The 25,751-nt window shown below is 40.8% G+C and overlaps 1 protein-coding gene across 7 annotated transcripts in view; it reads right to left on the reverse strand.

The window, feature by feature from the left end:
• The window catches only part of OPA1 (OPA1 mitochondrial dynamin like GTPase), an 83,589-nt gene that overhangs the window by 13,520 nt on the left and 44,318 nt on the right, over positions 1–25,751 (reverse strand). For 5 of the 7 annotated variants that reach the window (XM_077827031.1, XM_077827027.1, XM_077827029.1 and 2 more), the window contains 6 exons: positions 22,990–23,098; positions 22,542–22,621; positions 20,760–20,900; positions 19,058–19,174; positions 17,114–17,207; positions 15,759–15,869 (listed from right to left, as the gene is read on the reverse strand). In XM_077827031.1, coding sequence (XP_077683157.1) covers positions 15,759–15,869; positions 17,114–17,207; positions 19,058–19,174; positions 20,760–20,900; positions 22,542–22,621; positions 22,990–23,098 — 652 coding nt within the window. Of the gene's footprint in view, positions 1–537; positions 871–15,758; positions 15,870–17,113; positions 17,208–19,057; positions 19,175–20,759; positions 20,901–22,541; positions 22,622–22,989; positions 23,099–25,751 lie in introns of those variants that run through there. The other 2 variants (XM_077827028.1, XM_077827030.1) reach the window with 2 other exon arrangements.

A 25,751-nucleotide genomic window follows, 5' to 3' on the forward strand; every position in this document is an offset into this window, starting at 1 on the left:
TCTGCTGTATGTATGTTCCCAGCATAAGAAAGAGGTCAAGATTGTAACTGCATGGCTGGGTGCTGGAAAGGCCCTTTCTTCAAGCTGTTACAAAGACAAACGCTGTTCCTCATCCTGCTGTCAAACTGTTATAAATATTGGTTTGTCAAAAGCCCTTCAGTGGCTGAAGTTTTTTAAAAAAGACAGAACAGCAGGATAAATCATGTGAATGATTCTTAAACAATTAGCTCATTAGTGTAATAAAAGCACTGCAGTACTGGAGAAGTTTAAATGGAATTTATAATAGTTCATATAGTAAATCCATGAATCATTAAAAATATACAGACTTAAAATGCAAGCTTGCAGAAAAGCTAGTGTACCACTTCGTTACTGGTAGCCAACATAGAATGAACAAAGCTGCTAACCAAGGTAACACCATAGTAAAACTAACATTTACGTTATCAAATATGTTTCTTAAATCTACTGTACCATGCAATAGATGCGAATATATGGCAAGATTAAATAAATACTTTCTGTAAATTTTGAACTTCAAAGTATATTTATTGGGATTGGATAATCATGACACAAAAGCGTTAATCACATCTGTGTATAAGACTTGCTTTACAGAGCTAGGAAGATAAAAACAGCACTGTGATGTTTTACTAGCTGGAGCCCAGAGCTACTGGCAAAACTTAAGCACGTTTGCACTAAATCACTTTTCCAGCCCTTGAAAACAGGCAGTTCATTTTGGGTGCCGCTAGAATCCTGGTATTCTTGGTGGTATGGGGAGTGGTGCGAGGAGGTATTCTGCATGGCTGATAGCACAAGTGAGATGCTATTACAATGATGGATATTGATCTTACTTTCAATGGTTAGCATCTTCTTAGAACCCTAAAACAAAAGCAAAATATTTAGCACACCCATTTTATATATCTCCAAATATAGCCAGATCTCCAGGAGTTGGTTTAACACATCCTAGTTTTATGGACATGAGCTCTTCTATGACCTCCTGATAGTGAACTGACCAAGTACTTTGTTTAACTAGACCACAACAGGAAACATCAGGGGAGCCTGCTTCCCCACCACAGAGAGAGAATCTGTTGGTCTTTCTCTCTTTTCCTTCCTGTTTCAGGGGAGGATTCAGCCAAAGGAAATTTAGAAACCCCAGCGTGTATGGTTAACATGCTATAAGCCAGAACCAAGACACCAGGTCAAACACTGCAAGGAACTGATGCTAGGAACAGAGTCTGGATAGAAGATGTTAATCATCATTGCTCAAATCAATCTAGCTACCAGCGTTAACGATACTTTACCCTCAAATCATATTGGAGCAAAGTTATCAACCGCGACTTAAGAGCCGCACCTTTACTTCATGCTAGGGGATGGAGCAAAACCAGCAGTCAGAAAGCCAGCTTGTCTGAAGAGATTAAAGATACTTTCACAAGTACTCAGCATTGCAATTTTATTTTAACGTTGCTAAAAATGCTCTTAGGAAAAAAAAGACCCCCATAAAACATGAATTGTGCATTGTACTGATGAAAGTGTAGGCTACTAATTAATCAATGTCTTGACCCACACTGGCCCGAGGTCTGCACATGAGCCCGTCTCAGCTAATGAAACTGTTTCCAGCAACACATTTTCCCCTCCCCAATCAAATAGAACAGAAGCCGACTGTGTTTCTCAGAGTAGTCCCCAGGGCTCTACAGACTGGCAAACATGAAGTTATCACCCCATATCTGACAACGCAGGAGCATAGTATCAAAGCTGAGATAGCTAAGCGGAGGTGAAAATGACAACTACTGAGACTTTTGACCTGACACTAGTTACGTTTGAGAACTTGTCAGGTCCCACATCCCTGTATAAGGGAAGGTAATTAATGCCACAGCACTACCATAAACAGCGCTCAGAGCCTACCACAGGTTTCAAAATTTTCATTATGTATCGGATTTCCAATTAAAACTGTCAAAACGAGAGACAGAATGGAGCACACAATAGATGTTAGTCACATTGCTTAATGCATGCCTTGAAGGTGCCCAGATGTACAGTGATGAGGAACCAACACAGAATAGAAATGTCTTGAATCAGCTCTACAATCAGGCAAAGATTTAATTGTGGAAGGAAACCTGTCATTTTCATTCACTGTATCAGAGCAACATGCCCATTAACTGGAGGGAGTAGGTGAAAAACAAACTGAAAGCAGACCATGAACACTATGTGATGACTCATCCAAATACATAAACTGTTTAAATTCCTCCAGCTGACGCACAGACAACTTCTGTGACTAACCATATTATGAAAGAAGAAAAGGAGTACTAGTGGCACCTTAGAGACTGACCAATTCATTTGAGCATAAGCTTTCGTGAGCTACAGCTCACTTCATTGTAGCTCACGAAAGCTTATGCTCAAATAAACTGGTCAGTCTCTAAGGTGCCACTAGTACTCCTTTTCTTTTTGCGAATACAGACTAACACGGCTGTTACTCTGAAACCTGTCATATTACGAAAGGCAATTACTTGTGTAAATCCCAGTGCAGAAATATGAATATTGATCTTTATAAAAACAAAGTGCTAGAAATTGATACATTTTGGTCCTCAAACCAAAGGAGGACTGTACTCAATAGTTACTTGGACCACAAACCAGTAGAGCCTATCTACAACAACATTTATGTTATAATTTCAGACAGACATCTTCTCTTTTAATGATGAAATTTAACAAGAGAAATGTTTAGAGATAGGACTGATACCATGATTCATCTCTGCTTGTCAGGAATACAGACTAATTGCTCAAGTCTTCCTGCTCTGAAAGAGAAGATGTTACTTTATTCTTCATTTTCATTTTTGTTTGTATTGTCATATTAATTACTATACTTCTTTCTTTTATTTTATATTGCCTTCCATCTTGGAAGCTAGGTGAAAAATCACCATGACCATACTAACTAAGCTGGTAAAGAAACACTGATGACCCTAATTTCTTAGGTCTTTTAGGGTCTGATTAATATATTTCACAGCTTGGTAGTGGTTGATTCATCTTCTTTTGATTCATCCACCTGCAATAATTTTGCATTTCTACAAACACTACTACTTCTACATGAAAATCCAATTAACGATGTATATGGTATCTGAACATATAACTGATCAGTATTTTTTAAACTAGCACCCAACATTCTGTTTCCATCCTTGTAACGTGCAGTACATTTCAGGAAGAGATTAAATTTAGTAAACATAACACCAGAACAACATGCATCAAAGGGTAGATCATTGGACTCAGGCAAGATTAATAGGCAGCAAGCATGCCTTCAGTCCTACACCGATTTATCATTATCTTTCTATGTTGACTTTAAATGATGGTTTTGGTCTGCGAAGAATGTGCTAAACTTTGTGAGGATCTGTTTTTGAACCTGGATATTAGTGCCTGGCTCTTCATCAATAACATTAAGAAACCACAGCACTCCGATCTTTGCCATCTGGGATTTTGAAGTTAAGAAAACCATCGCTCCATCAGAGGAGGTTTACAATTGATGTATGCTCTCCCTAGAGGATTACTCCCCTCCTTGAGAAGACGCGGCTCTTTAAAGCCCTTTCTGCCATGACACAAAGCAGGAGCTACCTTATCTGCACTTTGACACAAACAATCCTACACATTCCTCTAGCAACTGCTTTAATTTGTCAGTTTCACACAGCTGTCCAAAACAAAGAACTGTTAAATTCAAGTTGCCTCCACTACCACAAAGTACATTTGCTTTAGCTGGGCTCATGCACTGAATTAAAAATAAGGCAAAGGTGACTAGGTACAAATAACAGCTATTTGCTCTATAACTGAATAGAACAGAGTAGGAATACTAAACAAAAATAGCTGAATACATTTTAATCCTAATGATAACAATCATATTCAGTGTGCATGTACAAACTATACATATGCTGTCTCTCTCTCTCTGTCACACACACACACCCTCCCCACAATTCAGCATGCATCTGGGGAGGGTTGAGAGGAAGCAGGTCATGTTGCCTCTAACATTTCCACCTTATCAGATACAGATGGTGTAGGTGAGCATTCAGTTTCTGGCTGAGACTGGGGCATAGATGAGGGTGCACTAAATAAGGAACAAATCCAGAAAAGATAGAGGGGGAACGAGTGGAAGATAACAGCCACCGTAACCGAGGGCATATACTGACTTGCATTTGCAGGTCTTTTTAGAGTAGCAGCCGTGTTAGTTTGTATCCGCAAAAAGAAAAGGAGGACTTGTGGCACCTTAGAGACTAACAGATATATCTGAGTATAAGCTTTAGTGAGCTACAGCTCACTTCATCGGATGCTCAAATAAATTTGTTAGTCTCTAAGGTACCACAAGTACTCCTTTTCTTTTTGCAGGTCTTTTTAGTTCCTCAGCTGCTTTAGATGATCAGATAGCAGGGATAGTCAGGACTGCTGTTGGATCTGCACCTGTTCAGAAGGTTACAACGCTTTCAGATGCAGATCTCACTACTATTATCCTTGCCTTTGTCACTTCAAGATTAGACTACAGCAATGTGCTCCTTATGAGGATATCTTAGGGCCATTAGGAAACCTGTACATAATGCAGCTGACCCTTGTTAAGTGGTGTAGCTAACTGGTTGCAAAGTTACCATCCTGTCTTCATTCAAATCTCTTCTAAAAGCTCACTTCTTCCATGATAATAATTAGTTCTAAAGATCCCTGTATGTGCTTCCTTCCTCTGGATTTCCAAGTCCACTTCTTTTAGAGTCCCTTCTGGGGACTTTGGGACCCCACAGTATGTGCTTATAGAATTAGACCCTTTACCACAATCTTGCAGAATCCAAACATATTGTTGGCAATAAATAAATGTTTTAAGCATCAATATAAAATGAAAATAATTGTGGCCAACTCTCTGTAATCGGCATTGGTTATCTATCGGATTCCAGGTGGAATTTAAGGTGTTGGTTTTACCCTAGTGATCTGGACCCTTCCACCCTGAGAAACTACTCCCCCCCCATGGTTGTGACCAGTAGAGCTGCTAGAGTTTTATCAGTCCTTGTTTTTAAAAGATTTGATTTAGAAGGAAAAGAATTTGGAGCAAATGGAGTCAGGAAAGCCAAGGGAGGACAGGATTTTAAGGAACATATGTGATCAACAGGTCATGAGATCTGACCAGGAAGAGGTCAATAGTAACCTTGTAGTCATCTCAGTGGAGTGAAATACAAATATGGGATAGTCAGCTCCACACCATAGAATTAGTTTCATGCAGCATTTTCATTCTGCAGCTCATAACAATGAAGAAAATAATGTCACCATGCAGTACTATGCTACAGCTGCCCCCAAATTACTGCTAAGGGACTCTGGCACCAAGATCCACTTAAATGCATGACATTAAAAACTGGTGTGTCTTTAACCACCCTTTGTTCTATGCAGACATTCCACAAACACCAGGAGCTCCCTTGTTTAAGTGGAATCTAACAAATGGCCACATATTACCCAGAAACTCCAAATACTGGTTCCACAACACTCTCTGTATTTCAATTACCAGTCTAATCTGGGGAGAAACTGTACACAGATGTGCAACTGAACTACGATGGCACGCTAAGGATGCCCAATATTCAACCAACATCAATCAGGCACATTAAAAGGACACTTCCAAAATAAAATGCAACCGAGGCTTAAATCCAATTCTAATGAATTCATAACACACTAAAAATACAGTGACTTCAACAGGTAACAAAACCCAGTGTTAGCCTTAGATATAAAAAGCAGAAGAGTTTTTTGGAACACCAGTTTAGTTAGTCTTGATACACTTTGTGCTTTAGAAGAAAATAATTACAGCTAATTCTGTGCACCAAGATTACATTTTAGAACTATGACAGAATTTAAGAAAATCACCCTAAGGTAGGAATTTCTTTTTGTACACATTCAACTGCACTCCTCCGTTTCAATAGGCCTTTGTGTAGAAAGAAGTCCTGACTAGTCTGACACCTGCACAGGTGTCAATGCCTTATGTGCTGACAAACTGACTTGGGGGCTGACCACTTAGTCATTTGAGAGTCAAGTTTCCCTCAGTATTCTGCTGACCCCTTGCCTCCTACTGTGCTCCCTGCCAACTACTCCCATTCCACAAATAGGATCTGCATGGGGTTTTGTTTCTGTTTTTGGGTTTGTTTGTTACAATACCTGAATTATGAGGGAGCAGAATATTGGATGAATAGCACACACAGAACTGTGGGAAGAGGCTTTGCATGTTAAATAATTCTTATATGCGCATATACTGGGCAGAAACTGGATTTTGAAGAAAAGTGGTCTGAGGTTTTTTAAGCAGCATTCATAGTTAAGCTCTTTAAAAGAAAGGACACCCTGAGATCTATATTAAGTTTCTTGGAGCAGAGACCGGACTGAAATCTTTACACTACCGAAGTCAATAGCAAGAGTCCCACTGACTTCAGTGGGGCCAGGGCTGCACTCCGTATCTTCCTGTTTGCATTGACAGCACTTAGCCTGTTGTAGGTGCTACTACAATATACGTCCATAGTCGCTTATGGAGCTTCAGAAGTGGAAAAGACCTTATGAACTGCTCTGTGTGGTTACTTTTCAAATGATTTGCAAGATTTTTTTCCTTTCGATTTATAATAATAGTTACTTATTGAAATTGATTTGTAAAGCCAAACCTTGCAATACAGCTGTGGTTAAGAATCTAGCCATGTAGCTAAGATAGAGAAAAAGCTTCACTGTCATTTCTAAGCAGTGCAAACTGCTGAGTAAGAAAGAGTAAAAGAGTAGAAAATAAGAGGCAAGCCCAGACAAGTGCTGTATCCTCCCAAAGGAAACAAACTTAACATCCGAGAAACACATACTCGCTGCCTGGGCAGCCAAGAAACAAATGCTAGCTGCCTGGACAATGTGCAGGCATCAAACAGTAAAGAATAGTAAACAGAGTCTGGACGCCTGGCATAGCACGACTCCTGCTTGTCGATCCTTCTCAGTGCTGCCACAAAGGCCAGATGTTGCCATCTTGTGTTAGAAAGCTGTACAGCAACTTAGCTGCAGCATGAAGTTCATGTTATTCAGGAAGTTTACTTTGGCCCTTTATATTTTGAATTATTTTGACTGAAATTCTAAAAGAAATCAGTCAGACAGAGTGGAACTCTCAAAACAGTTAAATATTTCTGGGGCCCACTTCATTGGGAAGCTCAACAACAAAGAGCATCTGTGTCAGGAAGAGTTTTGTTGGAAGATGAAAGCCACCCTCACAGCATTAATCTTCTGTACAGGTTTCAGAGTGGCAGCCGTGTTAGTCTGTATCAGCAAAAAAATAATGAGGAGTCCTTGTGGCACCTTAGAGATGAACACATTTATTTGGGCATAAGCTTTCATGGTCTAAAACCCACTTCATCAGATGCATGCAGTGGAAAATACAGTAGTAAGATATACATACACACAGAGAACATGAAAAAATAGGTGTTGCCATACCAACTGTAATGAGACCAATTAATTAAGGTGGGCTATTATCAGCAAGAGAAAAAAAACCTTTTGTGGTGATAATCAGGATGGCCCATTTCAAACAGTTGACAAGAAGGTGTGAGTAACAGTAGGGGGAAAAATTAGCAGGGGAAATAGTTTTTACTTTGTGTAATGACCCATCCACTCCCAGTCTTTATTCAAGCCTAATTTAATGGTGTCCAGTTTGCTGCTAAAGTAACTATCATTTATTTTGTTTTAGGAAACAAATTACAAAATCAAGGGAATTCTGCATTTCAGTGCAAGATCGAAGTCATTCATCTGCATTATTTTCTTTACCATATAGGATACAAATCTGTGGTCTGATTCTGGACAACAGCACTGCACAGAAACAAGTTCTTCTAACTAAACCAGCAGAAAAGGTCTGAAAGCCTGCACCAAGCTTTTTGATGGCAACAAGACCCAGTAAGCAACAACTAACAACTCCCTGACGACAAAAATACACTAGCAGACCTACAAGTTTCAACATTTTGAGTAGTTATTTGCTTGCTTTTTAAATTTAACAACGTTCAATAAGACCAATGGAGAAACAACATACTGAAGTGTACAGCATTAACTACTTTGATGAAAGTAAAATAAGGCAGAAATGCAGTAGAAATCACTATGTACAGGTAAAACATAATAAAAGATTATATATTCCATTCAAGGAGATTCATAGACTAGCCCTTTTCCATGCTGTAACCATACAGATAACAGTATATCAGCTCTCCTTCATTTAAACAGGAGAAACCAGGCTAGAACTTTAACAGTATGCACAAAAGTTCTCTATCCAGCTGTGGCCTTAGGCATTAGTATGGATTTTACTTTGCTATCAGTAGATGCTACAGGACTCCTTTCGTGCCCAAAGCAGAGACTTAAAAATGAAGGCGACAATGGGAGGGACGAAGAGACTGACAAGGTGCACTTTTATGAGTGCAAAATTTACTTTATATAACATTTTTAAACATTACTGCTTTCATTCCTACTCCTCCATACCAATGCTAGTAGATCCTGCATATAAAGTACATATATAAGGAGCTGTCAGGTGAGATTCTAAGGGTCGCTATGGAATCCGTGTTTCGTAAGTGCAACTTACTGTTGTGCCACTTGGGCTCCATCTGAACTACAAATACAAACAAGTCAGAGGACTCAATTACAAGACAGTTGCATTTTTGGTAACACACATGGGACTTCACAGTATCCTACAGATAGGCTAAAGATTTGGAACTGTTTTTAGACAAGCTACAAAACACAGGTAAGGTCCTATCTATACTACAAACTGAAATCATGTTGCTAAGGAGCTAGGGAACAAGTGAATTGACAACAGGTCCCACCAATGGCTGAATTTGTAATCCAGAAGTGTTGTAAGTGCCCAATTAGACAGGGAACAAGACAGACCTAGATGACCCCTGCACCGCCCTGTTTGCAGATGTTACACAAAATAATGAGCATGTCTAAACCTGTTCTTACAGGTAAACATCTGTGGCTTTCCGGTGGCAAATAATTTTAGTGTTTTGTTCAAGGCAATACATGTCAAACTTCTACGTCCATCTATATGCAAGGCACTTTTTAAAGACATTATATTACATCACATTTCCCCCAGTCAATTACTTTTCTCCCTCTTTGTCCCCTTCTTCCAGGTGTTTCTGGTCCTAGGACTTCACGTTATTAATTTAACACTATTTGAAGTCGAAATAATAATACGACTATTTGGCATTTCTCTGAAATGAATGCACACACACTTCCCCCCCTAAAAAGATCTTCAGTACAACCTTCAGAATCATCCATATTTTACACAGTTTGTGCTAAGCTGTGTAAGGAATCAATTTATGAGCAGACTTTGGAGTGTCCATAAATAAAATGTGGAAAGTAACATGCAGTGAAAGTGTTAGATTCAGGGCCCGAGTGGTATTAATGAAACACACGCAGAGTTAAAAATTCCATTCCAGGATTTAGAATACATGCAATAAAAACATACATCAAATGAGAATTTTGTGATTTATATGTAGTCTCATTGTGAGGCTGTGTCATCCAAGCTAGAATACTAAACATGCCATCAACTGGCATCTCAGGGCAAACCAAACAATAAAACACTTTCAATGCTTTGGAGTTAAAAATTTGAGGTAGCATAGCAACACTGCTTGACTTTTGTTATCAGGAGACAAGTCCTGACATGTCAAGGGTACTTAAATAATCTAGACTTCCTTTACAAGTAGAGCTTCAAACTAGGAAGCTAAATCTCAACTGGTGAATTAAAATCCAAACATTTAATGAGAGTGAACTGCAGAGTGAGGATTTCCTTTCCTGAAGTAGTGGAGTTCTAATTGCCACTTCATGTTCACGAAGGAGATTACTTGTAGGTCCTACTGAGACTTCAATGCCTGGTGTTATCAGAAAGGATCTCTCAGGTGTATGAAAATTGTAACAAAGAAAAACATTCTCTGTACACTAAGGAGAAAGCCAAGAAATCTTCTCTCAATCATCTGCTCATTAAATTAGTACCACTTAGCAATAAAAGCATGCACAAGAGAGTGAGGAGAATGTTTCTGAATTGACTGCAGAGCCAAGCACTGATGGTTTTAAAATCTTCCCAAAGGTACAATAAAACAGAACATGTCAGCATACATCATCTTTCACTGTAACTGTGCACTGGATGAGGATTAGTTAATAAAAAAACCACCTGTGGTTAGGGTCTGTGACCTGCAAGAAACACGGGCATTTTTTGTTGCTACATTTTATTGAATATAAAATGCTAGATACCCACTGATATTCATGACTGAATTAATAATATATAAGTAAGGCCCTACCAATTTCAAGGCCGTGAAAAACATGTCACGAACTGTGAAATAAGCCCTGCCCCTGAAATCCCATCTCCCCATGCTGCTGGGAGTACCCGAGCTTGGGGATCCTAGCTGTTAGTCTGGGCCGGGCTAGGAGGGACAGGAGTTGCCCTTCCCCTGCTCTCGGTGGGGAGATCAGAACCACCTCCAGAGGCAGCACAGAAGTGAGGGTAGTACACCTTCATTTCTGCACTGCAACAGACCCGGAACTGGGCTCGGGGCTTCCGGCCCCCCGCGGCACCCACCAGGGCTTCTGCCCCCCTGTATCTCCAGCCAGGGCTCAGGCCCCCATTTTTCCAGGGGCCCCCCAAATTGGCCAGGACCCCTGCGTTAATCCGCCACTGGCCAGGACTAGCAGCTAGGCGCCTCCAGCTGAGGCACTCCCAGCAGCTCCAGAGGGATTGGACCCACCTCCAGGAACCTCCTCTAGCTACAGGAAGCTCAGTGGCTGCTGCCTTCAGAGCCCAGTTCTGAAGAGAGGGTAGCAATCCTGTGACCTCCCCCTCCCACAACAACTTTGCAACCCTGCTCCGAATCCTATTTTGGATCAGGACCACCATGGTTATAACCCCGTGAAATTTCAGGTGTAAACATCCGAAATCGTGAATTGGCTAATTTTAAAACCCTCTGGCCATGAAATTGACCAAAATGGACCATGAATTTGGGAGGGCCCTATACAGAAGATTGCTATGTCCACAATTCATCCTTGTCTCACTGGAAGTCTTGCTTTCTGCTACAGATATCTTGTAGCAAGAAACATCAGTCTAATAAGGCTGTGTCCTTCAGTGAATGGAACTGGAAACCAGGATGGTCTGAGATATTTTAAAGTACTAAACACTTCCATAGCTGTCTTAAGTACCAAGTTTTTAGCTTTCATAATATCTTGCTTTCACTTCTAAGCATTATGTAAGTCAGCAAAAATCCACTGATTCATCTCTGAATACTGGTGAATCACGGCAGAATTTTCAGAAGCCTTCTCGCTAGCTTGGAGCACTCAGCAGCTGGCCTCCAGTGATCTCACACACTATCCATCAATTTCCTTGCTGGTTGTTCCCTTCTACGATGACCTGCCACTATTACTTCCTTGGTCACTTTCTTGAGGTTATTTCCATCTCTGCACCTCACATGGCCAAAGTACATAAGTTTGTGCCTACGGATTTCTAACAGCAGGGCCTGCTTCCCCCCCAGTAATATTTTTAACATTAACAGTCATCTTCTCTTCATTCCATGAGATACACAAGAGTCTTTGCCAGCATCACACCTTCAAGACTTCAGTTTTCTTCTTGTTGCAGCATTAATTTACCAAACTACCTAAGCATTACAGTTTTATATAAATATAGTTTATTTTCTAAAAAATAATATCAGCTTTACAGCACTGAATACTGAAGGATAAATCAGTGCTAACAGAGAATCATGCAATGATCTGAAGCTTTTGCAAAGAAAAATAACGTATAGGTATTAAAGTAGCAAAATGAGTATTAAAAGGACAACATTTAACAACGGAAAATGAATAGGACTCCTCGCTAAAAAGGAGATAATTTCTTATACTCATACTCTACTCTTTGTTTAAACACCAAATAGCTTCTAGTTTTTCTTTACACGGCTTGATGGCGAAGTGTTGAAACCTGGGCAAGCCTTGGGTAAAGCCCATTTCACTTTAAGCGTTACATTACAGTAGGACTGACAGGGGACTTCTGAAGTAATACGGATACTTTGTGCTGACAGCCAGGTGCCAACAACCAGAATGCATCTTCAGATCACTGCTATTTCACACAGATGCTAAGAAAAAGAAATAGACTAAAAAGACCTTGACTAGGCCACTTCAACATCCAATAAAAGTTCTCATTCTCTGTAATCCTAAAATACTACAGCAACACCTACAGAATCCCCCTCCCTCCCAATTACCTACACTTTTAATTTAAAGACAACACTGTAGGTTCTCAATGTAATCATACAGATTGGTGGTGTCAACAGCAGGTCCTTCTATAAGCCTACAGTTTACCATACGCATAAAGAATTTGTTTTTATATAGCATTGTCAGCTATCATAACCTTTTGCTAAAGAAAAACAACGTATATATACTAGGAAAATACAGCAGCAATTACATGCTCAGCTATCTATAAGATGACAACTGCTTGACTGGTTCTCATGGGTGACTTTAATTATCCTGATATCTGCTGGAAGAGCACTATAGCGGTGCACAGGCAATCCAGGAAGTTTTTGGAAAGGGTAGGGGACAATATCCTGGTGCAAATGCTGGAGGAACCAACTAGGGGCAGAGCTCTTCTTGACCTGCTGCTCACAAACCGGGAAGAATTAGTAGGGGAAGCAAAAGTGGATGGGAACATGGGAGGCAGTGACCATGAGATGGTCGAGTTCAGGATCCTGACACAGGGAAGAAAGAAGAGCAGCAGAATGCGGACCCTGGACTTCAGAAAAGCAAACTTTGATTCCCTCAGGGAATGGATGAGTAGGATCCCCTGGGAGAATAACATGAGGGGGAAAGGAGTCCAGGAGAGCTGGCTGTATTTCAAAGAATCCCTATTGAGGTTACAGGGACAAACCATCCCGATGTGTAGAAAGAATAGTAAATATGGCAGGCGACCAGCTTGGCTTAACAGTGACATCCTTGCGGATCTTAAACATAAAAAAGAAGCTTACAAGAAGTGGAAGGTTGAACAAATGACCAGGGAAGAGTATAAAAATGTTGCTCGGGCATGTAGGAATGAAATCAGGAGGGCCAAATCGCACCTGGAGCTGCAGCTAGCAAGAGATGTTAAGAGTAACAAGAAGGGTTTCTTCAGGTATGTTGGCAACAAGAAGAAAGCCAAGGAAAGCGTGGGCCCCTTACTGAATGAGGGAGGCAACCTAGTGACAGAGGATGTGGAAAAAGCTAATGTACTCAATGCTTTTTTTGCCTCTGTCTTCACGAACAAGGTCAGCTCCCAGACTGTTGCGCTGGGCAACACAGCATGGGGAGTAGGTGGCCAGCCCTCTGTGGAGAAAGAAGTGGTTAGGGACTATTTAGAAAAGCTGGACGTGCACAAGTCCATGGGGCCGGATGCGTTGCATCCGAGAGTGCTAAAGGAGTTGGCGGCTGTGATTGCAGAGCCATTGGCCATTATCTTTGAAAACTCATGGTGATCGGGGGAAGTCCCGGACGACTGGAAAAAGGCTAATGTAGCGCCCATCTTTAAAAAAGGGAAGAAGGAGGATCCTGGGAACTACAGGCCAGTCAGCCTCACCTCAGTCCCCGGAAAAATCATGGAGTAGGTCCTCAAGGAATCAATGCTGAAGCACTTGCATGAGAGGAAAGTGATCAGGAACAGTCAGCATGGATTCACCAAGGGAAGGTCATGCCTGACTAATCTAAACGCCTTCTATGATGAGATTACTGGTTCTGTGGATGAAGGGAAAGCAGTGGATGTATTGTTTCTTGACTTTAGCAAAGCTTTTGACACGGTCTCCCACAGTATTCTTGTCAGCAAGTTAAAGTAGTATGGGCTGGATGAATAAACTATAATGTGGGTAGAAAGTTGGCTAGATTGTCGGGCTCAACGGGTAGTGATCAATGGCTCCATGTCTAGATGGCAGCCGGTATCAAGTGGAGTGCTCCAAGGGTGTGTCCTGGGGCCGGTTTTGTTCAATATCTTCATAAATGATCTGGAGGATGGTGTGGATTGCACCCTCAGCAAATTTGCGGATGATACTAAACTAGGAGGAGTGGTAGATACGGTGGCAGGTAGGGATAGGATACAGAGGGACCTAGACAAATTGGAGGATTGGGCCAAAAGAAATCTGATGAGGTTCAATAAGGATAAGTGCAGGGTCCTGCACTTAGGACGGAAGAATCCAATGCACCGCTACAGACTGGGGACCGAATGGCTAGGCAGCAGTTCTGCAGAAAAGGACCTAGGGGTGACAGTGGACGAGAAGCTGGATATGAGTCAACAGTGTGCCCTTGTTGCCAAGAAGGCCAATGGCATTTTGGGATGTATAAGTAGGGGCATAGGCAGCAGATCGAGGGACGTGATCGTTCCCCTCTATTCGACATTGGTGAGGCCTCATCTGGAGTACTGTGTCCAGTTTTGGGCCCCGCACTACAGGAAGGATGTGGAAAAATTGGAGAGTCCAGCAAAGGGCAACAAAAATGATTAGGGATCTGGAACACATGACTTATGAGGAGAGGGAACTGGGATTGTTTAGTCTGCAGAAGAGAAGAATGAGGGGGCATTTGATAGCTGCTTTCAACTACCTGTGAGGTGGTTCCAGAGAGGATGGTTCTAGACTATTCTCAGTGGTGGAAGAGGACAGGACAAGGAGTAATTGTCTCAAGTTGTAGTGGGGGAGGTTTAGGTTAGATTAGGAAAAACTTTTTCACTAGGAGGGTGGTGAAACACTGGAATGCGTTACCTAGGGAGGTGGTAGAATCTCCTTCCTTAGAAGTTTTTATGGTCAGGCTTGACAAAGCCCTGGCTGGGATGATTTAATTGGGGATTGGTCCTGCTTTGAGCAGGGGGTTGGACTAGATGACCTCCTGAGGTCCCTTCCAACCCTGATATTCTATGATTCTATGACTAAGGGAACGCTGACCAGCACGCTAGGCCACGCTTGATATCCTACACTACTTACACAAAAGCTATGTTAAAAGAAAGTTATGTAGTTGCGAAGTCCAGCATGTGAAGTTAGGAAATGCCAGAATTAACGTTTCCTGTGACCTGAATTTGGCCCCCTTGTGCATGTGCACTATGACACAGTCTTCAATTATGTGATCAGACTTTCTTTGCACAGTACATTTTCCTCTCTTCTGGAGGTTTTGCTCTGCTTGTAGGCTGCTGGGGTGAGGTACGGGGGCACGGTGAACACAGTGCTCATGAAATGTTGAAGGATTTTGGTATTGTGCCAAAAAAACCAAGCTGTGCTGTGTGAAAAACAGATGGGCAACGGCAATTTTCATAAGTTTATAACTAGGCCAATTCTGAGCAGATTTTCATGAGGCCAGCAAAACACACTTCCCTGACACCAAGACCATCCCCATACCATATCTGAAAGGTCTGCTGCAATAATAGAGTGTAGAGTGCTTCAGAAAGGGTTCCAAGAATCTATTATTATCTGAAGCATTAAGCAGCCTAAAAGTAGAGGCAGCTTTTGTTCCCCGATAAGAAAAGCCAGATCTTAAAACTTCCATCCTGACAGCCCCATGGCACATGTATATGGGATCTAGGTTTACAGTTTCATCAGAAGGATGCCAACTTAAGCAACACACCAGTCCTCCAGCACTGCATGGTGTTGTCAGCACTTTGGGTGAGACCCAGACCTTCTGGCCGACAGGTAAGGATCTGTATTAACGTTTAGTATTGTCAGCAAATAGGCATCACAATTTCATGTGATAAAGGGCTCAGCTGCATGATCTATTTCCTTTTAAGTCCTATGTGAAATACTAGTAGAACAGCTACTCACTGAGATCCTCCGCCAGCTGGACCCTTTTGCCCGTTAGTAACTTAACCTTCTTGTCACTGTCCTCAGCAAAGTCTTCCAGCACTTCCTTTACATTCTTCTCCAAACGTCTGACTGTGAAAAATACATGTTAAAAGACTAGTGAATTCTTTGATAGGGAAATGTTTAAAATCAAAGGAATGTGCTTTCTTCTTTGCTAACACTACTTTTTTCATCCCCTCCAAAAAAGAAAAGAAAAATTCCTGGTTTTTTGGACTTGTGCAGTTTGTGGGGAGATATGGGCAAGCTGAGTTCACACATGACAATTTAAATAATGCATTCAGCTTCCTAAGCCGATCTTGCCAGAAGTTTCATAAAACCTACGTATTTGGTATTAAAATATTAATTGCACTTAATTTCTAGTGTATGAAACGTGATATCTAGACACAGTTACAAACCCTGGTCTTCCCTAGAAACTCACATTTGCGCATTAATAAATTAATACCATGACAACTACTAATAATGAACTTCCGGCCATGAGTCACAGGCTCCCCTCAAACAGCCTTTCAGGGAAAGCCTGAGCAAAGAAATAAACCCTGCCATTTGCCCTGAAAAATCAACAATCCCTAAACATAGGGGACTTTATCCCTAGATGGACAAATCTAGTGACTGTCATTTTCAATAGCTCAGCTGATCTCCAGTGCTGGCTTGGAACATAAAGAGAGGGTGTTTCTAAAATACGCAGGACCTAACCATAAGGGACTCTAACTTGGATCCCCCAAGGAAGGCTGTTAGAATCCTGTGGAGCCTAAGGATATTGTGCTGAGTGTGTGAAATGCCCAGAAGAAAAAGCCTCAATCTCTTTTAACCAGTGAAGGTGGACAAAAGTACTCTTGGGTACCACTGTTATCAGGGGATCCAACAGGAGCCTAAGAACCACTGTATTGCAATTGCAAACTGTTTGAGAAATACCAAATACCATTGCAAACTGATTGAGAAAAGTTCCTGAAGTGTAGGGGTCTGATGTTCCCTGCACCATTTCCTCAGGCTCTTTTGTTTTACATGGGCACAGTCTTAGTCGATTAGTTCTCATCTAGACCAGATGCTTGGGAAGCCAAGGGAACTTCCGGTGTAGGAAACATGAGAGCTCAAGAGTTGAGTGATATCAGCAGGATGATGGCAGTGCAGCTTTAAGAGCCTCATATATACATCACCAACATCAGAAATAATAAACACGTTAAACAAGTAGCCTTAGGCCTCTTGTTGCCCACCAAAACATGAAACCAAAGCCAGCCTTCTATTCTAACAAACTAGAAAGTAACAGAAGCTTAGTAACCTTAGTACTGTGTTGCAAACAGGACAGTCGCTATAAGCCTCACCTTCAGTGTTAGTAAGCTGCTGCCTCAGTGTGTTTGCTGTAATCGCTAGCATTCGCTGTATGCGCCAGAACAGAACCACATCATTGCATTCGAGCTGAAACAGGTAGAGGAAGGTGTTAGCGCTTCTTTCCTTCCTTCCTTCCCCCAGGGGGACTCAACGAACTGTGTAGTCCCTTGAACAGAAAACTGAGGTTGCTCTGACGTAATTCTTGAACACACTGACTATAGCATATACACATTAACTCATGCAAAGACATATAGAAAAGATGTGCTGTGCATGATGAAGAAACATACCCACAATGCCTATGCCAAAGGCCACTCTCAGTCTTGTTAAATATTTCTCCCACTCCCCCTGCATCCAGTTGTTCACCTTTCTCCAGGGGAAAGGGCCATGAAGGGTCAGCACAGGAAAGTGACCTGCAGGCACTACATACAAACTGGTACTGGGCACATGGCGCTCTGAAGGCTGTATTATACCAGCTTGAAGGAGACAGGCAAACTCCAAACTTTGTCTTGCTGCCTGACGAAAACTTATGAAGAACACGTGGGAGCTAGGGGCTTGCACAAGGGCTTGCAGGAGATACCCAAGGCCCATGGGACGCTCCAGCTTCATAGAGGGGTTACCAAAGAGGGTATAAGACAGAGGAGGAGTTGATATATGAACTCCTGCTGGGTTGCTGCCTGTATTCCTGACTGCATGCCTGGTGCCACAGGATGGCAGCTCCCAAGCTCCTCTCTGAGACCCCATCCTGTGCCACAGAGCCCTGACAACAGCAGTCCTGTAGAGAGGCTTCTGTGGTAGGGACGAGGAGGATTTCGGACTATGTTAATTGATTCTTTCCCTTTAATCATAGGGAGATTCTTTTATTTTAGCTTTTTTGGCAGTTTCTCCTTTATTTCAACACACTGATTAAAGAGCAACCCCTTCCTTTTGTGCTGCTGCAGACAATGCTGCAATCATTAAACTTCCAACAGTTTAAAATACAAATCATACATGAAGTTACAAAAGGTGGCTCTCTAAACATCTCAGACATTTTCCTCATCTTTATCATCCCATAATTTTAAGTATAAATCTGTGATACACGTTGAGCCATTTCCTTATCTCAAGGGATGACGTCCATTATCATGATCAAAAACAGATTTTCAAAACACTGTTTGCATCAGAACAAAACTGCCATTTCTCTCTAAACCTTCCATTTACAAATACTGGAGGCTCCACTGATATGCTAAAAGGTTCAGTAGAGGAGGTCTGATTGCTACCTCTGTGGTTGACTATTAAAAATGAAAATTACTTATATATGGCCCACATTTTATTGTGCCAAATATTAACCCTTATTTTTATTTCTAACACTACTGCTCCACCCTCTTTGCAGAAAAGCCACTCTCCTTAGTACCAAGGCTTTTCCTCTACTACAGCTTTGAAATCTAAAAGTCAACAAGGAAAGCAGACATTAATGGGAGAAGTGAGGGCAAATAATGGATACCAGCAAGACGCCAACAGTCCGTGAGGGCTGTCGTAACATTAAATTGTCATAACACACTGAAGAGTTAGAAGAAAAGGAGTACTTGTGGCATCTTAGAGACTAACAAATTTATTTGAGCATTTGTTAGTCTCTAAGGTGCCACAGGTACTCCTTTTCTTTCTGCGAATACAGACTAACACGGCTGCTACTCTGAAACCTGAAAAGTTAGAGTCAGGTAAAGAGATGCTTAGTTGATGACTGACATCTAGTGGACATTTTATGTAATTACCACTTAATGGAATTTTGTCCATTGAAAGCAGACATAGCCAGCTGGGATTAAAAATACCATACTGAATATTTAAAAGCATATAAAGACACAGATTAATTTAAAAATGGTTGCTTTCTTTTTGGCTAGATCTCTATAGACATTGAGGCTGTTTGCATTCCCCAAACTGCAGTATCCATGTGTTCCTCAATTTACCTCAGAGTCTACAAAATGCCTTTGGTAGTAATAAAAGCCTCTTCGACACAGATTACAGTGGCTCAAAGCTGTCCTCAAAAAATGTCTTCTATAAACTTGGTGCCACGTGTCTTTAATCTAAAAAGAAAGTGGTTAAAATTCATGGATAAACTACATAAGCATTCTCCAGTTAATATTTTATGTATTTTAATAATCACATTTCACCTTAAGCACATGAAAAAAGTGCAGAATTGATTTGCACAATCCCTTTCCCTGTATACATTAGCCGTTATGCAGTTATCAGCTGGTGAATTAATGAAAACTATACAACATATAATCAACATCTTAACTGAATCCAAGGAAAACATTAAAAAGGATTCTGTCAAATAACATGTTTACATTTCTATTCTTCAATGTTTGCAGCATCCTCTCAGAAGTTTAAATTATTGTGTTCAGACATTTGTAAATGGCATACTGTTATTCTGAGTTACATGCAAGTTACAGGTCACACTCTGCGAAGACTGTCATTTGAGCACAACAGATCAAGCACTTTGAATGCCATACATTAGTTAACTTGCTGTTTAGACAGAAAAGGGCACAGGGAAGTATATTAGTGGATCTTAGATTTATGAAGAAACTACACGCCTTTAGAACTTTTCTTAATTAGGTTTATTTAGACCCCAATCCTGCAAACTCTTATCCATGTACTCTGCTTTCTTATCAGAGCAGCGCATTCTAGTAGATGAAGCACGGTTCTGAGACTCAGAAGAAATGGATTCTGTTCCTGACTGCCACTAGCTTGCTGAGTGACCTTGGGCAAGTCATGTCACTTCACCTCTCTGCCTCCGTTTCTCCCATCTTTAAACAGGGGATAATGCTACTACCTCCTTTTGTAAAGTGCTTTGAAATTCTCTGATGAGAAATGCTGTATAAAAGCTAATTATTAATTATTATTATTATTATTATGTACTTAGCTTGAGTATTCATGGTAGTAAAGTTAAGTAGGTGCATAAGTCTTTGTAGGATTGGGGCCAAAGTTACTACAAAAACAACACAGCACTAAAGAAAATCTCCATGTACCTAACACTGACAATATTTGAATTTTCTTATATAATTAGTTTTTTAAACTGCATGTTTAATGAAATGAAGGGCCTGGTTACTTTAAGGACCTTACACGGTTACAACTGTAAACCACTTTCCAAAAGATTTTCACCGTGGTGACACAGTCCCCTGAAGAAAGATGCTCCCTTTCGATAGAGTTAACTTCAACCTCTTTGGCTGATTCATCTCACGGATATAAATAGATGAACTTCAGTCAAAGTCAACTACACATACAACTAAATACAATTCACAACGTCTTCGTAAATACCAGAGGATAGGTTTAATCATTCCTCTGTCCCCTGTGGAAGATTTGCCTCCACTACACACTCTATGGATACTATCGCTTTGGGGTAGACATGCTGCAATATGGGCCTCTATCACAGGCAATGTATCTGGTTAGCAGATTCTGATTCCACTGTCAAATCCAAAAGTGCTGTACTACAGTTGTCTGACAGCCGACAAATAAGGCCCTACAAAAATGTGTGCATTGCATGCAAGCATTCATTTAATAATTTATTCTGAAACATCTGGATTACAAGTTCAGTTTAGATAGTTGTTTTTATGATCGCTAGAAAGAGCATACAAACGCTTCCATATGTTCTGCTACAAAGTTACATCCTACCAAACATGGGTCCACTGCTACCCCTTTTGCTTCAAGATTCTTTCGGACAGTTGTCACCTCATCATTTGCAAGGTAAGCTGCGTGGTCTTCGTTGCATTTGATCATCTTCTCAAGTTCATTTTTTGTTTCGTTGCGAATATTCTCAAATAAAAAAGAGGTTCAAATTCAAACACAGACAGTCCCACATTATTTAGAGTCAGTAGTTTCCCAGCACCACCATTCGTGTGAAGAGCCACAAAGGTAAGAATCCCAGCTTGATGTCACTCAACTTGCATAGCATACCATACCATGTCTATGCCATCAGCCCAGATTACAAAAACCCTTGTAGTAGTACAGGTAGTAATAATAAATATATCACATACTCAGTATGGACAAAAAGGCTGAAGTGTAGACTGCTTGACAATAGTGGTTTTAATTAAGGTCTGCATTTAAAACTCCACGTAGCTGACACAATCACTTGACCAGCACTTCTACATGGCTGCCACCCAACTCAACAAGTCCCTCAACTTTTTCTCTGTTCACCCTTGGCTGTCTAATCTCAAATCAACTCTTAGCTGCATTGTAACTTTATAGCCTGGTATCTCCTTCTTAGACAAAGTACCATGTCTCTCTTTATTCAGCCTTAAATTTTTTTACAGAACCAGCTATCTTTGAATCATGCTGGATCTTGAATGCCAGAGAAAGAAAGAAATGGAAAGAAAATGCATCAATTAACTCTGTTACCCCTTTTGGGAAATCTTCAGAATTCAATCTTTATCTCGATTTTGCTGCTGTTAAATATTATGCATGATTCAGTCTCCTACCTGTACTATGTTATAGCATGGTCCTTCCTCCTAGGTCTTTCTATAGTAGAACCTCCGAGTTACGAACGCTCCAGGGAATGGAGGCTATTCACAACAGTGAAATGCTCATAACGCTGAACAAAACATTATGGTTGTTCTTTCAAAAGTTTACAACTGAACATTGACTTACTACAGCTTTGAAACTTTACTACGCAGAAGAAAAGTGATGGTTTCCCTTTATTTTTTTGGTAGTTTACATTTAACACAGTACTGTATTTTTTTTTTTTTTTTGGTCTCTGTTGCTGCCTGATTGCGTACTTCCAGCTCTAAACGAGGTGTGTGGTTCACCAGTCAGAACTCTGGTGTTCGTAACTTTGAGGTTCAACTGTATACAGATATTCTAAAAATAACTCCCTTTTGGGCAGAGACCCAACAGACACATTAAATTAATTGGGAGAAACTTTCTCACTTGCTCATAACTTGGAAGACTGGGCTAGAATAGAAATGCTCAGGTGACATTAACTAAAGCTATCCATAACATGCCAGCTATAATACTGTAGTTCATTACTGAAACGACGCCATTTAGCCATGGTGGGATACTGCACTATGTGATTCAAAAGGCTAAATGAATTAACATCCTGCTTACATATTGGTTTATCTACCAAGAGAAGAACTTTCCTCATTACTACAAACATTCAGTTTAATGACTGAACAGTAAAATACATCATTCCAATGAAGTAGAAAGGAAACAAGTTTACAATCTCTTATATTATGCACCTGCCAGGTCTCCAAAAGAAATAATTTCCTTTGGGCTAACAGTTACAAAGCTTAGAAATGATCCCTGGGAAACTGCAAACTGTATACACAATTACCCGCTTGGCATGTGCAATAGCAATAGAGTGCACAGGTCCATAATTTTAAAATCTAGTCATTAATAATCACCATGCTCACCACAAGACTATGCAGCTGCAAGACATCCAATATTTCTGTTTGCTTTTACCTGTTCTTTAGTGCGGCCTACCCAGTACAGCCATCTTTTTTTCCAGTCTGGGCCTACCATGTCTTCAATAACCGATTCAGCTAGAAAAGAAAACAAGATATTAGATATAACTCAGTAAAATACATGCTACTAGGAAAGACGTCTATTGAACCAAAACCTTAAGTATGATCAAAGAGTAGACTTCTAACTCCTCTTTTATGGAACCCTCAAAACAATTTAATAATAAGGAAGTTTTCACATTCACTTTTTAAATTATTGAAATTTTCAAAGCAGTCAAGGGGATTTAGACATACCTTTCATCAAACTTTTTAACTAACTGGGCTAGGACTATAGCAGCAGTGAGGAGTCTGAAATGTACTACACACAGAATGTAATTGAGATTACATACACATACATCACTGCACAGAAAACTTTTTCCTATCATAGAATATGAAGTGTGAGCACTCACTGTCCTTGAGGCGACTCTGGAGAGTATCCTCCATGAAGTGAATAGCTGCATCCCATTGCTGTTTATCAGATATTGACCGATCTTCTAAAGTATTGTGCTGTATCACTCGCTGGCAACGCAGAAAACAAATCTTAGATCTTATACAGGCCAACTTTTTAGTCGCCAAATGAATTAATGATTTAGAACCTACCTTTAGGACAGAAAATAGCAAACAAAAAAAGTCAAACTTAGAACACTGTTTCGTATAATGAAAATATGCCCCACTCAAAGTGATTTTTTGAAAATAGCTCAGTTTTAGCAGTATATGCTATTTAGACTATCTCTATGGACACAGCACTTACTCTGTGTGTTACTCCAGTAAGGGAAACTTTCTGCACATCACCTAATAATGTTTTGCCATGAAATTCAGCCCTTTATGTTACTGTGTCTTGCTGACAGGAGGCAAATATGTGGAATATCAAGTAGTAGAAAGACAAGATGGGTGAGGATCAACTTCTGTTGGAGAGAGAGACAAGCTTTCACGCCACACAGAGCTCTCCTTCAGGTCTGGGAAACATACTCGGAGCGTCACAGGTAAACACTGGAATGCATTATCTAGGGAGGTGGTAGAATCTCCTTCCTTACATATTTTTAAGGTCAGGCTTGACAAAGCCCTGGCTGGGATGATTTAGTTGGGGATTGGTCCTGCTTTGAGCAGGGGGTTGGACTAGATGACCTCCTGAGGTCCCTTCCAACCCTGATATTCTATGATTCTAAGAAATACAAAGTGGAACAGATTGTTTCGCATAAGTCGTTAAGACCTATTTCAAGGGACCATTTAAGGTGAAGTGGACTGTTAACATCCGCCCAGTCATGGGGGGAAAGGAACTGGGTGAGGAGGGGTTATAAATATAAATTGTTGTAATAGGCCATAACTCCAGTGCCTCTATTCAGTCCATGATTTCTGGCATCTAGCAAAGTAATTAATTTAAGCTTCCAGGCTTGTCTTTTGAAAACGTTGTGCAGGTTTCCCTTGAGGATGAGGACTGATAGAGTGATCGCTTTGTGAAAAGTGTTCACCCATGGGTGATGGGGCATTTTTGTATTTTATCATTTTTCTGTGTGAGTTCATTCAAGAACACAGTGATTGTCTGATTTTGCCCATAGAGTTTATTGGGGCATTGAGTGTACTGGATGAGGTACCCCACATGCTGTAATAGGCATGTGTAGGATCCATGGATCTTGAAAGGTGTGTTGAGGGGGGTGTTGATCATTGTAGCAGTGGAAACATGTCTGTAGGTTTTGCGTCTGTTGTTCTGGCAGGGTTTGCTGCCACTTTGAATTGGTGTGTCCTAGTCTGTGGGGAGCTTGCTTCTGATGATGAGCTTGGAGAGGCCGGGGAGTTGTTTGAAGGCCAGAAGAGGAGGTTCAAGAAAGATTTCTTTCAGGATGGGATCCCAATCGAATATGGGTTGTAGTTGTTTGATGATACCCCGTATGGGTTCCAGTGAGGGGTGGCTGGGGACAACTAGAGGTGTGAGGTTAGAGGGTGTTTTATTTCTGTATTGAAGCAGGTTCTCTCAGGATATTTGAGTGGACCATTCCATGATGTGATCTACTTCTCTGGTGAAGTGTCCTTGTTTGGTGAAGGTAGTTTTGAGTGAGTTAAGGTGTATATGCCAGACTTTCTCCTCTGAGCATCTTCTGTGATATCTGGGTGCCTGGCTATAGATAACCAATTTCTTGCTGTGTTTGAAGTGGTTACTGTATTTATGAAAGTAGGTGTCAGGTTTCAGAGTGGTAGCCGTGATAGTCTGTATCAGCAAAAACAATGAGGAGTCCTTGTGGCACCATAGGGACTAACAAATTTATATGGGCATAAGCTTTCGTGGGCTAAAACCCACTTCATCAGATGCCTGGAGTGAAAAATACAGTAAGCAGTATATATATACACAGCACATGAAAAGATGGCAGTTGCCTTACCAAGGGGGGGTGGGGTCAGTGCTAATAAGGCCAATACAATTAAGGTGAAAGTGGCCTGTTTTCAACAGTTGACAAGAAGGGGTGAATATCAACAGAGGGAAAATTACTTTCGTAGTGCTAACAAGGCCAATGCAATCAAGGTGGCATCTGATGAAGTGGGTTTTAGCCCACAATAGCTTATGCCCATATAAATTTGTTAGTCCCTGTGGTGGTGCCACAAGGACTGCTTGTTGTTTTTTGTGAAGGTAGGTGTGGAGATCTGTGGGTTTCTTATTAGTTGTCTGTAGGGTTGCATTATTGAGGCTGATCAGACAACTATATACAAGAAACCCACGGATCAGCTTGTCTCTCTCACCATCAGAAGTTGGTCCAATAAAAGATATTACCTGATCCACCTTGTCTCTCTAGTATCCTGGGACCAACATGGCCACAACACTGCATACAATGTCAAGAATGTCCACAAGGAATCCCACTGGAGCATGGAACCAGCCTACCAGAGGCACAGGTAAATGCTATGACTTTACTACATTTCTAGGCTTTATATTATCAATTCATTTTATTTGTGGATGTGATTTTCAGGCTGTGGTCCATGGGCAAAGAAAAAACCTCTGAGAACCAAACAGTGAGATTATTGGGTACTGGGAAGGTAAGCTGGTCCACGAAAGGTAATAAAGAATAAAATAAAATAAAATTAAATTAAATAATAAACCAAAGAACCACTGATTCAGATCATGACATTCAAAAGCAGAGATTGATACATTTCCTAGGACTTCTTCTAACACTATTAGGGATTTAACAAA

This window comes from Eretmochelys imbricata, chromosome 9 (genome assembly GCF_965152235.1).
Source record: "Eretmochelys imbricata isolate rEreImb1 chromosome 9, rEreImb1.hap1, whole genome shotgun sequence".
NCBI lineage: Eukaryota > Metazoa > Chordata > Testudines > Cheloniidae > Eretmochelys > Eretmochelys imbricata.